This window comes from Apus apus, chromosome 18 (genome assembly GCF_020740795.1).
Source record: "Apus apus isolate bApuApu2 chromosome 18, bApuApu2.pri.cur, whole genome shotgun sequence".
NCBI lineage: Eukaryota > Metazoa > Chordata > Aves > Apodiformes > Apodidae > Apus > Apus apus.
In genome coordinates this window covers 1,541,325-1,555,575 of record NC_067299.1, presented here as the reverse complement: position 1 = coordinate 1,555,575, position 14,251 = coordinate 1,541,325, and the positions used below count along the sequence as shown (strand labels likewise).

Genomic DNA, 14,251 nt, shown 5'->3' with positions numbered 1-14,251 from the left:
CCCAAGGCCAAGCTCCATCTGCAAATCCTCTTCCCTGCAGCTGTGAGGCTGCTGCAGCCTTCCCTGGTGTCTCCCTGGTACTTAGCAAAAGGACCCAATTAAACCTTTAAAAGCAACAGGCTTCTTGGAAATTGAAGCACAGTGATCCAAAGAAGCAACTTGATAAATATCTCCAGTAAGGATAATTAAGCAGAAGAACTGTTCTCATTTGCATGCTGCACAGCCAGCTCCTCCACATGGTCCAGAGGCTGGAGCCAAACTCTGAGGGAGAGGAGGAGCTCCTGCTCGGGCTGAGGAGACTGGGACAAGAACAGGGACTTTTCCCAACTTGTTTTTAATTTCCTGCTAAACAAAATGCTAAAAATAAGCATTTGGGATCCATCAAAATGCTTTGCTATAATTATAACTCTATTTAACTTATTGCAAAAAAATGTAAATGTCTTGCTGTTGGAGTTACTCTGCTTTTCTATCCCCAACCTCCCTCAAAATGAAATGTATTTACGTGCTCCTTCCTATGACACATTCTGTGCTCAAGAAACCTGCATTTTCCTTCGGAGAAACTCTGCTGGAGTATTTCCAACAAACTCTACTCCAGTGTAATCAGAAACTGCAGCTGACGCCCCATTAATAACATGCATTTGCAGAAAAGGCAATTTGCAGCAGTGCCAACAGCAAAACAATCAAGAATTTAAAAGAAAACAACATATTTGGCTTGTTGCTTCTGTAAATGTCCTCCTGGAAGTGTATTGGACCAGAATAAGAAATTGTTCAAGGTTGCATTAAAACAAACAATAATTTGCAATAAAATAAATGAAATTTCCTTTAAATTCTAACACAGGAAAAAAAAAAGTGTCTTGGAAAGGGACTTTTATGATTGAGTATATTAAAAATACCCCAGTAACTATGGGCTTTGCATGAGCAACTCCCCACTGCAGAGAGAGGAAGCTGCTGTGCTCTGGTTGGACTGGGAAAATGACCTTTGAATTGGGCTGTAGTCCTCAGTGTCCAAAGGAAAGAGGCCATAGGAAGAGAAATCACTAATAAATGGCTCATAAAAACACACAATTTGCTGCCAGGATGTTTAAAACATTTCCAAAGTGGTGAGATGAAGGGAAGAGGAGGAAAGAGGGGAGAGTGGGGGCAAGAGGAAGGGGCTGCGATGGGGAAGGCAGGAGCAGAGCTCAGAGCTGCTCCAGCCCCTCCTGCAAACCCACCTGGCTGCTTGCTGGGAATCCTGCATTTCAGCCTCTCCCTTTGGATTTGTTGTGGTTTCCTCTGACCAAGGAGGAAGGAAGGACCAAGGTCCTTTCCAAGGACCATCCCCGTGAGGGGGCTGGATGTGACCCCCAGCGCGGGCTGGGCGAGCGTGGCTGCTCCCTCTTTGCCACCATTTTTGGAGAGAAAGAAATGAGTTTGGACACATCCAGTTCACAGATGAAAGGGGCTGTTAATGATCTCCATCCCTTTCTCTGTAAGGAGGCAGTTGGGGGCCAGGGAGCTTTGGGGTGGGGGAAAAATACAGGGTAGCTTGAGACCCACCTAGACCCTCCCCCAGCCCACCAACCTGCCCCTGGTGCCATCTCACAACTGCTAAAAGGCCAGGAAAAGTGTGCAGAGAACTGCACATTCCAAACCAAGCAGGCTTTCACTGAAGGTTTGAGGTTTGCACTTTTTAGAGACTCTTTCCTGTTCCTTGAAATGGGTTGAATTCCATTAATACAAAGGGGAAGAAACCAGGATTTTTGTTGGGGGAGGGGGTGAGGGGAGAGAAGCTTCAAGCTCTGATCCTCCAGCCCAATTTTCTCATCAGAAACCAGCCCAAAGAAGAAGAAGAAAAAAAACCCTTTCCCAACTGCTCTTCCTGCAATTAGGGAGTGCTCAGCTGCCAAAGTGTGTGCCTGGGGCTTCGCTTACCCTAAACTGTTTATTTTGTTGGAGCACAGATCACATTTGGAAGAGTTCAGGCAGGCTGAGGTCCCTCATGGCCTGGGCTGCTCTGACGAGAGCCAGAGCACAGAGGCAGCTGCCAGCCCAGCTCCCAGGGTCCCTGCTGGTCCCTCGTGCTGCTTGGGAAGATGTTTTCTCCCAGGCCAGGAGCTGGTATCACCTCCCCATCTGCCCTTCACCTCCCCTGAATCCTTGGCACATCTTCCACTGCAAGCCAGGGTGAATGCCTTCCACCTGGTGCCTGGCCTGGCTCTCAGTTTTAAGTCACAATGTGCACATCTAGCCAGCCAAAAATGTCCTGCTCTGCCTGGCTGTCAATAAACACGTTATGTTGGCCAAGAAAGTCCTTGTGCTGTCACTGTCCTGCTTCCCTGCAGGAGCTTAGGACACTCACAGAGGGATGAGACCCTGGGGGATGACGCAGTGTTCAAGCTGAGACCAGACCTGTGCGATCACTTCCCAGCCCTCTCTGCTCTGGGAGGGACAATTTGCTTCCCATTAACCTGCCCAGCAAATCTTGGGTCCTCCTCAGCCCAGCAGAACAGAGCCCCATTGTAACCTCAGCTTTCAGCATCTGAGGAATAACAGGATACAGCCTGATCCACTGCTAATTCCCTGCTCAAGTCTTTGAAAGAAAAAAGGATGGGTTTGTAGCCTGTTCATATTCTGTTCCAGTAAGAAGGTTCAGCAGGGACCTGCCCTCCTCTCTGGAAGTACAGCAAAAAGGGGGCAAGAACCTGCTGTCTTTGCATCCCGCAGGGTCCTTTCCCTGTGTTCTGTACCCAGCAGGATGAGGCCCCGTGGTGCTGTGCTCTGAGCTGGCTGTCAGAGGGGAACGAGTGATCACTCTCCAGAGCCCAGCAGCAAGTCTTCCCAAGGGAACTAATTAGTCCATATTATGTGAACACACACACACATATATATATTTTTATATATATTATATATATATTATTTTTTTTTTAAGTCTCCAACTCCTCATCTTTGGGATAATGAGCCAGGTTTCAGCACTCAGTGACCAGCACAACCCAAGAGCTGATTAAACCAGGGAACAGAAGAGAGCACTCACTCCAGATGGGAATTCTCTTAGCCAAGATGCTGCTTAGGAATAATCCTCATCTCCAACAGCAAGGTGAGAAGTGACCTTCACAAGTGACTGAGCACACGGGGGGTCAGCACACAAGGATGGCTTCCTCCCAGCCTCCCCCCAGCTCCCTGGTCTGGTGCTAACCCTGGACGAGGGGAGGGTGTGCCTGGCAGAGCACAGTGCCACCCTGGCTACACCTTGCCAGCCAAAGGGAATCAGTCTTGGGGCTGAACACACCGTTCCTCGGGGGCCGGGATGTGTCACAACACAGGCTGCTGCGGGTTGGCAAGACAGGAAAAAGAGCTGAGAATTGAGGGTGGGCAGGGGTTGCACCCTGCAGCTTGCTCTCCCTTCTCCTGGAGGTGCCAACCAGCCCCTTTTGAGATGTAAAAGATCCTTCTGCACTTCCCTGAGCACTGCCAGGATGCTCAGCCAGGCTTTCTACCGTTTTTCTCCATCCCAGCACCATCAGCCAAGGCCTGTGCCAGGTCTGGTGCTGAAGTGTCAAACTGGAAGGAATGAGTCACGTCTGGCTCTGGGTCACCCCTGGGGTGAATGAGGACCTTAGGGTCAGGCACCCTGGGGACAGATGGAAATGCCTGGTTATGAGCAACTGGGTCAGGCAGGGTTGGTTCTGAGCCTGTGCCAGGAGAGCTCCAGCCATGCTGGGCCTGCACCCGCTGCCCACACCTCCTCATGCACAGCTTGCAGCCTTCTCCACTCCAACCCTTTCCTCCTGGGCTCTCCAGCTCCTGCCAGCCCCGCAGCAACGCACAACAGAAAAAGAACCAACCCAGATCCAGCCCAAATACACCTTGATGTCCCTTCAAAAGGCTTGATGCCCAGATGCCACCATCCCAAGCCTTTGTGCTGAAAACCTCGTCCCAGCCCTTCCCCAGCCCAAGGCAGCGAGGAGCAGCAGTGCTCCTAGCGCCCTCCTCCCCTCCTCGCTGCTGTCAAAAAGCTTTATTGTCATTCTAAGAGAGCAGCAGCCGGCGTGGGAGGTGGAAACTCATCCTGACATCGAGAGCTGGAGCCCTGAGCTGACATGATGGATGGGCTCACTAAACACTTTCATTTACCACTGCTAACGATGCACCATGTGAAAGGGCTTGAAAAAAAACTTGCGAAAGCCTCTACTAAAGCTTCAGCATAAAGCTGGCTTCTCCTAATTGGGAAATACAGCCGGGGTGACAGGCAGGGCGGGGCTGGCAGGGCAGGGCTGCACGGGGGGCACGGACCAGCTCTGGGCAAGGGAGGGAATCACCCCTTGGCAGCCATAGAAAGGGGTAAGGCAGAGACTCACAAGGCAAATAATCACGGTGTTTGGAGGAGTTCTAAGGCAGGGAGGAAGCACACGTGTGGGGATTAATTATTTCACCAGCTGATTCCCTCGTTTAATAACAGTTTCTACCAGTTGATTCTGCAGCCCAAGTTGTGAGGGTAGGTTTAAATGATTGCTGCCATGTGCCAAAAGCAAATCTAATTTCCACTCCCCCCAGAAGCAGAGGAACTGGAGGAGTAATTATTAAAAAAAAATAAATAAAAACCCCCCACAACCCTCAACTTTTCACAGTCAATGGCCTTTTCTAATCAGGCACAGGACTAGAAAACATATTTAGGGGTCCACAAGCACCTAAGTACAAAAAGGTAGGATGGATGTTCCCTCCAAGGGGAGGAAAACTAGCGGGTTATTCCTTAGTCCAGTTGCAGGACGGAAGAGGAAGGAGCAGGGTGGCTTGAAATAGGGTTGGAAAGGATTTCCAGTACTCTAGTCCCACTCCCTGACCCCTTCAGGGCTGACCAAAAGTTAAAACGTTATTAAGGGCATTGTTTAAATGCCAGGCTTGGGGCACTGGCCACCTCTCCAGGAAGCCTGTTCCCATGTTTGAACACCCTGCTCTGGTGCACGAAGGGGCAGAGCATCCCTCTCTCATGCCCGTGGGTACAGGCAGCTGAGCCTTGTCCCACGGACCCCTCCTGGGAAGTCTGGCCACAGCACCACACTCTCCAGCCCCTGAGTGACCCGCTGGCCTGCAGTGAACAGCCTGATGTACCATGTGAGCTCAGCCAGATGATTTAAACTCACTCAGCATCTGGGAAATGTAACCAGTACTTTGTCTTGGCTGCACAAACAGGGCCTCACGGCTGGCAGCCCTGGCTGGGAAGACTTCAAGCAGTGCCCAGCAACAGTCCCACCTTCCAGATGCTGCTGCAATATTCAGCAAAAAATAACTCATTTCCAGCCCAAAGTTGCCGATCTGGTGGCCAGACAACTCAGTGAAGATGAGGAACAAAATGGGTGATTCCACCACCTGCTCAGCCTCCCTGCTTGGCGCATTTTGGGCTGAGTGAAATGCCCACGTTTCCCAGGAAACCTGGGGAATGCACCTGACAGGGGCAGGAGAGATCAAATTTTCCTTGAATATCAGCAACAGCCAACCAGGATGGCAGCTTCTTTAACTGCCACAAACAGTGTGTTGTGGAATTATTTCTTAATTACAGCCCTCATAAATATTTGCTCCCCCGGATTGGCAGTGCTTCACCTCTCCCCCCACAACAGGCTTTTGATTTGCTCGCTGTTCAGTCCTGTTTTCATCGTCCCAAAGGTCATTCCAGTGTCTCTGACTCCTTAAATTCAACAACAAACACTGCAGGACTTTCCTTGCCAGCCTCTCAGGGAGGACAAGCCACCCTGCCAGCGAGAGCTGACTGATGTGCACTGACACGTCAAGGGAACACCCCAGGCTCCATCACCCTGGGATATATACCCCACTAGCCTTAAAAGAGCATTATTTAAAGCAAAAACTGCTTAGTGCTGTACATTATTGACTTTAAAATTACTTAGCTTTTTATTGTTATTACTATTCCTCTCATTCAGCAGACATCTCTCTTTCTGCAGCTGGATAAAATCCTTCCCCACTTCCCACCCAGCTGTTGCCCTGTGCTGGATCATTGCTCCCCTATTTATCCTCACCTCTCCAACATCACATGCACCTCACAAGACACTTTTGGTGGTAATTTAATATTTCCAAAAGAAAGTCTGGTCTGCCTTGGCCAGGCTGGGATTTGAATGCTGAACCACAGCAATACGCAAAGATTAAATTCTCATTTCCAAACCTCTTGATACAGGCAATCACAAAAGTAGGATAGGATAAGCTTGGAGATGGCCTCTCTTGTGCTCTTTGGGCAATTAACAGAAATAACACAGTAAATTACCACAGTATTTCTAAGGCTGCAGGACTCACCCAGGGACAAGCTGGGCTCTGCCCCAGCACTGACTGGCCATGCACAGGCAGGCAGCAGCTGGGATTCTGTGCCTACTCCGGGAAATGAAATTGCTTCCTACCTGCATCCAGATCACAAACAGCCCTGTGCTCCAGCCCCAGCCAGTGCACAGCTGGGGGTGGCAGGGAGCTTCACCATGACATTCCTGGCCAAGGACAAACACCAGCAGCCTCCTGCTGCAGAGGGTGACAGCCTGTCCCACCCCACGGGGAGATGCCTTCTTTTGATCCATCACCACATCACCAGTTCAGCTCGAGATGAATGACAGGACAAGGAGCTATAAACTGAGTGACCACAGAGGTGCCACCAGGCTGCAGACCTTGGTCACTGTGATATGACCCAGCAAAGGTCAGAAGATCAGCCATGGGCAGGAATGCCTCTGTCCCTCACCCACATCCTCCTGCAGGATGCAGGGCTCTCCCTGTCAGCCAGAGCCAAGCTTCCTGCTGATGAAGCCTGACAGCCTCACTTCCCAGCCCCAGGCAGCCTGAAGAACCACCAAGAACCACAGTTTTGCCTTTCTCCATCCCAAGCACATGCAGGAAGGCCACACAGGGAGAAGCAAAAAGGTTTGGAAATCAACCCTTTTCACCACAAAGACACAGTAATTTGCCACACACCCCAAAGTCACAGCACCAGGCAGTATCCCAGGCTGGTTTTGGTAGCGTTTGCCCCATATGCTGTAAAAGACTTTGCTGCTCTGTCCCTGCTGTCCCCAGGACAGCCACGTTACACAGGACAAAATAACATCCCATTGACGTGGTCAAACGAGATCGCCCACTCCTGGGTCCCAAAGGTCTCCAGCCCACAAACCCTCTGCTCTTCTGCAGCAGTTCCAGCATGCCTGCTGTGCACACACACTACACACAGAAGGGAGTTTAATGGAGAGGAGAAACATTATAATTCCTGCTCCAGTCCCCTCCCACCGACAGCAGACTTGGGTCCGATGCTCTGAAGAGACTGTTTGTTGCAGGAGCTACAACATCTCTTATCACTCGCCCACAAGCCCCAGCCAGCAGAGGAGGGTTTTCATCAACAAACATCCATTCTCTTTCTGCTTTCAAAAGGAAGGGCACATTATTAACATGCACTGGGCTCCCCTCCTATGAAAACCCCTCTTTTTTTTTTGCTTCACAAGGGCTTTGTAGAGAAATGCAGGCAAATATGAAAAATCAGCACCCAGCATTCCTCCAGGACAGAAATGTTCTGTGCCCCTGATGAAATTAGGAGTGGGATGTTAAAAGATCATTCCTACAAACAAAATGAGGCTGCTTAACCTCCCTGAGTTCATCACTAAATCACAACACACTTCTCTTTCCTTTGTACAGGCCTGCAAGCCCCTGCTCCAAAGCAATTCCAGACACACGGAGCTTTTGTTAGCAGTTTTGCTTTTGTGCTGCTGAGGGCGAGTGCCTGGCAGCAGGAGGAGCAGGGAGATCCCAGGGCCTAATTCAAGGCTTGCTAGTTAAACTCTGGACTGTAATCACGTCCTGAGGCAGAGTCAGAGATGTACAAATTACTTTAGCAGGCTGGTTTTATCCTCCTGCTCCTGGCTATTCTACCATGTAAAGAGCTGATTTTCATCCTAGATGTTTAATATAAATAAATGTGATTCAGAGGGAGGCACAGAGACAGGGAGTGAGAGACAGATCGATAATATGCAAAAAAAATAAGGTCAGTATTGCACGGAGAAGGACAGGAGGGAAAGGAGCAGCCCGTCCTGCTTCCCCAGTCAGGGCTGGCAGCGGCAGGAGAAGCAGCCTCAGGGCATCACTTTGCGACCGGGATAAATGGAACGGGAAAGGAGGGAAACACCTCTGGGAGCGACCCGGCAACACAACCATGCACAGGGAGATGCTGCCGAGACTGGAGAGAACTCCCAGCCGCCTCCGAAACGAGCACCTCAACCCGAAGCCCCGGGCGGGCAGCGCCAGCGCCGCGTGTCCCGGCCGTGCCGGGCGCTCAGGATCCGCGACAACGGAAACCTCATCCTGCTGCTAACACCGTGAAAAACCGCAGCTATTTCTCGGCTCTGCCACGGCAGGGCCAGCGCTGCAGCAGGCTGGGAAGATAAAGCCTCCCCAGCCTTTGGTGCAGCCGCTCCAAGCCGGTAGCTGAGACGGGTGGGCAGTCACGGAGCAGAGCAAAGCAGGGCTTTACCTCCCTTCATTTTCAGCAATTCCTTCTCATTTGGGCTGCAAAGAGCCCCCCACTGCAACATCTCTGTGACTTTAATAATTCCCTGATGGGACAAGGGGATCTGAATTTCCTGCTCTAATTAAGAATCTAATTTCTTACTTCCTTAGACAAAAAAAAAAAAAATATAACAGGCAACATCAAGCAAAAGAAGGAGCCCTGCCCATTCCCATCAGCCTCACCCACAGGTTTTTAACTCCATGGATGCAGGATGGTGGCTTGGCCACAATGCTTTGCTCAGGACCTTGGTGAGGAGGGGACCAGGGTAATTTATTCCTTATTTATAATCAAACATGTCCCTCCACACCAACATGCTGAAAGCCACGGTGTGTGTGATGCTGCACACCTGTACGTTAATTACCAGCTAATTAGAATGTCTGGGAGCAGCCTGTCTCCTGCTCTCCAATGCCCAGCATGGGGATGTTTGGAGGATGGATGGATGGTTCAGGTGTTGCAGCCCATTCCTCCTCCCCAGGCACTACTGTGCTGTTCTCCACTGCAGATAGGATAAGAACACAGAAAAGGAGGAAAACATCTCTGGCTGAGCACAAAGCAACCTGATAACCCAGCCACACACGGGGAAAACATTGGTGAGACTGGAGACAACTGAGGGTTTGGGAGGTTGTGGCAAGCTGAGAAGGTTTTGACCTGCCAGCTCTCTCACAGCCCTGGTTTAAGAACCTTTCCGTCCTCATGGAGGATTTGCTCCTCCCGTGGCTGCAGGTGTGCACCAGGCAGCTCCCACTGGCCCCCACATTTGCACACCACGGCCAAGACCATCATGGAAGGATGCGAGGACCTGGAGGGGACAGTGACCCAGCAGGGTGAGGGTGGCTTTCGAAAGGTGACTCACCAGGACTGCGGCTTCCTCTTCATGATGCCCTGGCGCCTCCACTGCGAGTGGGGGCTGAGGTGGTAGGTGAGCTGCCGGCACAGCTTCTCCATGGCCCCCAGGGAGTCCCCCTCCTGCAAAGACAAGGGAGTGACACCAGGTAAGTGCCTGCAGTGCTGCCATCGCACCCACGGGATGCTCCCAGCCCAGAGCAGCTCCCTGCCAGGAGCCGGCAAGGCAGAAAGGACCATGCTCACAATCCTGAGCTGATGGAGATGTCAGAACAGCAGAAACTCTCAAAACAGGTGTTTGTTAGGGGAAAAAAAAAAATATGGAAGGAAAACAGGGGTTTGCTAGAGTCTTCTCAATTCTGACTATCATTTCCACCCAATAGAACAGTTGCTTTGAAAACTTGGACTCCTCAAGTTTTCCAAGACTTTGGTTCTACAAATTTTGCTTCCTAAAATTAAAATACAAATACCAGTATCTGGACTGTTCATCATGTTTCCTTCCAAGATCTTTATATGCTAACACATGACGTGACCCCATTAATACAAACCCCACACCTTGCACCACCTGGCTTGCTCTCTAAAAGGTTACAAGTGGAGATTAACCTGACCTGAAAAACAATAATGATAACAAAGACCAAGATGTGACAGTTTGTGGCATCTGCCCGGTTTTATGATACGGCTGCATCATGAAACATCTTAAGAGAATACACAGGAACTAAATAGGAAGCCCTAAAACAAGGAACCAGCCTGAGCTCTGCTCTTCATTGCTCTTCATGCCAGTTGCCCAGGATTTTGCTGTGTGCTGGGACAAGCCAGGCAGGGATGCTGAGGAAGATGCTGTATCTTCTCTGCCTGGACACCCAATTATTGCTGCCTTCACACCCTCCCTTTGAGCAGCTCATTCTGTGCAGCCTCATTTATGCAACGTATTCTCCCGCATTGCCTCCAAGTCAGCAGAGCAGGACCAGCCTCATGAAGATGTTATAAATACTGAATTAACCACAGAGCACCTGGGCTTTTGACAAACCACCTCGGGGTGTGCAGGGAAACAATTACACCAGGTTTGCTCAGGGGTAAAAAAAAAAAGCGAAAAGAAACACAAAAACAGGAGAATCAGGGCATATCTACAGATGGCTGGAGCAGAAATATCAGTGTTGGACCTGTGGTCTTTAGCTTCTCTGCTCAATCCACTCTGTAAGATACAAAGTCTTGACAGAAATTGAGGTAGTTTATTCTCAGATAAATCCAGGGGCCTACACAGCAACTACCAGTAATCACAAACTGATTTAATTCAGGGATGATGTTCCGAGCTCCATCTGCATGAACTAGCTCTCAGTAAGACTCAGGAAGCCCACGAAGAACAAACACAGGTGAAGCATCAGCTCAGAGAGGCAGTTTTTGAGCAATGCCCTGGCTCCTACTCCACCATGTCCTCTCTGAGCTGGCAGAGACCCAGCGCACTTCCTGGCCATCAGACGGGATGCTGAGCATGGAATGGAGGAGGGATGAGGGGGAAGCTGAGAGCAGAGGCTCTTCCCTGCAAAGGGCCCCTTTCCCCATTGTTCCGCCTCCATCCTTGCCTGCCCCAGCCCCCCAGAGAAGCAGAGGGCTGCTCGCTGCCAGGAGGAGCCTGGAGATTCATGAGATTTTAATCCCTTAACAGATTTCAGCTGGAGAGGGATTCATGGCACATGCCCCATCTGTGATCCCAACCAGCCCTGCACCCACAGGATCTTGTTCAACTGGGAAAGGAGGGGGAGCAGCATGAGCCAAGCCTTGTCTGTCCCCACAGCAGGGGGATGTGCCCAGGCATGTGCCAGGGACCACCAGCTCCCAACCCTGCTCCAGTCCTGAGAGGAAAGCTCTGGATGAAGGGATGAAGTGACAGCCCTCAAAATGGGAATCAGTTAAACCCCAGGGATAAAGCAGAGCAGGGCTTGGTGCCAGGCTCACCCCTGTTGTGTCCTGCTAAACCTGCCCTACTTTCTCCCAGAGGACCCATTTCATCCTCACTGCTGGTCTCGCCTGTGATGCAGGAGAGAAACTGCTCAGCTTCTATGAGCACCCCAGGACAAGTCCTGTCAGCAAGGCACCACCCACCATCTGCACACCACGTTCACCACAAACAAGTGATCCTTGGATGCGCTCCTCGCCGCTCTGCTGGCGGAGGGGGGGGTGGTAATTGGAAGCAGAGGGATGACACCATGGGAAAGCAAATATGGGATGGACAAGACTGGGTTTTCACTGGGTATAAAAAAACCCCAGTGTCACTGCCTGCCCTCCTCACATCACTGCTCAGCAACAGCACCCAGCAAAGCAAGGAGGTACAATTTGTATTCACAAACCAAATTTCTGCTCCAAAAGAAGCACCCAGAGAGCTTGGAGGAGGACACAAAGCATGTGAAAGCCTTGTGATAAAGATGTTATTGCAAATTAATTTGTTTTCATTAAGGAATTAATCACTTGCTCCTCCCCCAGCAGAGGGATCCCTGGTGGTGTGCAGAGCCCTGGGGGGGGTTGCACCAGGGCCAAACAAAGTGTAAAATAGGCCAATATGAATTATCATAGAGCCCTGGTAAAGAATTCCTGCTGCAGCACAGCAGGGGATTGACCCAAATTAGAACAATTGGCCATTGTCTCGGGTGGGAGGAAGCAACAGGTTTGAGCTCATGTTCTCACAGAGTCACACATTTCTGTCACTCACAATCAATCCCTGGGCTAAAACAACCTGCTGTGCTGCAAATCTGAACATGCAAGAAGATCCATATTGGCCCTCCCAAACCACGATTTTGACTTAATTGAAAAATATCTTTTTTTTTTTTTTTTTTTTTTTCTTTTAAAGAACTTTTCTTTCTGGGATGCTGCAGGGTTTGCAGTTGCTGCATTGGTGCACAAAAAAGCTCTGCCTGTGCACAGGTCAGGGCAGCCCCAGGCCAGGGAAACTGCACCCACCCAGTCCCTGCAGATGAGGTATTTGGTGTGGAGACCCCTCAGCCAAGATGTTTGCTTTCCATACACTTCAGTGGACTCTCACCCTTAAAACATGTACTCAATGATAGAGTTATTACACAGTAAAACAAAGACATGAAATAAGGATGCTCTAGGGAGCCCTGGGACAGATCATCCTTAATGGCTTTGGTGTGCATCAGATCAGTTGTTACACATTAGCATGAAGCAAAGGAGAGCAAATCCCCTCCCTGCTGATGTTGGGATAGACTTTGGGGGTTGGGAAGGATGCCAACAAAATGAAGAAGAAATGTTCTCTCAGCACTGAAATGGCCTCACGTGCAAAGCTTCCACCTGTCAGGAGACCCTGAGCACATGACAAAGCTGATGGGTCACAGGGACGTCCAAGTATCTACTGGGGAGGCAGCAAGAGAAGGCTCAGAGACCCAGGTCAACACAACAGCCAGGAAAAAAAGCTCTGCCCACCCAAAGCCTGGAGCTGCTCCTGCAGCCCCAGAGCAGAGTCCTGCTCCCCAGCACCAGGGCCTGGGGTTTTACAGACACTCAATTTACGGCGCCTTCCCTTTTGATGTAGTCACGCAGAGCTGAAGTCATCTAATGGCTTTCTGGTTTTCTTTTTTCCCTTCCTTTCTTCTTTCCACCCCTCCCCCAAGTGTGGGGCTAAACTGTAGCTATTGTTGCATGCAGACATCTGTGCTGCAGCCAGCCCTGGCCCCAGCAAGCCACCACCAGACTCCTTTTGAAGCCCTAATGGAGTTTTCTCCAGCAAATTGTCCTCCTCCTGCGAGACCAGGAGCCAGGGAGGTGGGAAAGGCTTTAAATCCAACATTCCTCTCTCATCACGAGCCAAACATGCCAACACCCAGCTGGCAGTGAGCACTCAGGTTGCTTTGAGATCATCCCACCACACTAGGCTCAGTGGTAGGTCCTACCTACAACCTTATCCAGGTGTGCAGGGGAGGATCCACCCCAGCATGGATGATGAGAGCAGTGCAGTCAGATTCAGAGCATGGAGAATGAGCAGTGAGGTGGATGATACCCAAAGGTGAGCAGATAGGGCATGGTGGAGGTAAGTGATACATCTTATCCACATAAACAAAATCCAAATAAAGTGACAATATGGTTTTGAATGGATCCATTTGACCCCCGAATGCCCCCATGCAGAAATTCTTTTGGAAATAAATCAAGGCCATTTTAATTCAAATTAGAGGGAAAATGGAACTAATTTAATAAAGGCCATTCTAATAAGAATGAGGTTGTTCCCAGCAGGGTTCACTGCCACTTACTCTTTCCTGAGTTTCCCCAGGAACTCAGCCATGGGGCCAAACACCACCTGCACCTTCCCCTGATCAAGGCTGAGGCAGAAACACTCTGATGGCTTTTGTACGGGAAGGATGTGACCCAGGATTAATTCACATCATGACATGGCCAGGAAAAGACCAGCTGGTCCTGGAAGAGAATGAAGGTCTTTCATATGAGAAGACACACTTGGCTTCTTCTTACAGGAAAAATGCTTTTTTTTGGTATGGGAAATTCCGAGCTGGGCTGGGTGACCCTGCTCTCAGCACGGCTCCAGCAGCAAGCAAGCTGCAGAGTCCTTCCCAGGCTCTGCCTGTGTCCCTCTCCAGCCATCCCTGCAGCAGCAGGAGGTTTGAAAAAATAACAAAACCAAACCAGCTCCTGATTTCCCACCACAGAAGGGCACTTGGTGGTGGAGCCGGGTCCATGGAGGGCAGGATTGGGGGCACAGACCTGGGAACAGCCAGTGAGACCCTTGCAGAGTGGTCAAACCACCACGTAGAGCTGGCTGCCTTTCCTGGAGGCTCTTCCTGGAGAGAAGCATCTCCACCTTGAACAAATCTCTCCTTTCTGTTCTGTGATGTGGTATTTTACAATGACCACTGCGGGTCCAGGACTTACAGATGG

At 50.4% G+C, this 14,251-nt stretch overlaps 2 protein-coding genes across 2 annotated transcripts in view; both read right to left on the bottom strand.

Annotated features, from left to right (window-relative positions):
* The window catches only part of KCTD7 (potassium channel tetramerization domain containing 7), a 133,072-nt gene that overhangs the window by 17,360 nt on the left and 101,461 nt on the right, over positions 1-14,251 (bottom strand). The gene's annotated exons all lie outside the window — the stretch shown is intronic.
* Positions 1-14,251, bottom strand: part of LRRC75A (leucine rich repeat containing 75A) — a 63,710-nt gene that overhangs the window by 11,015 nt on the left and 38,444 nt on the right. Inside the window, exon 3 of the mRNA XM_051636029.1 lies at positions 9,369-9,481. Coding sequence (XP_051491989.1) covers positions 9,369-9,481 — 113 coding nt within the window. The remainder of the gene's footprint in view (positions 1-9,368; positions 9,482-14,251) is intronic.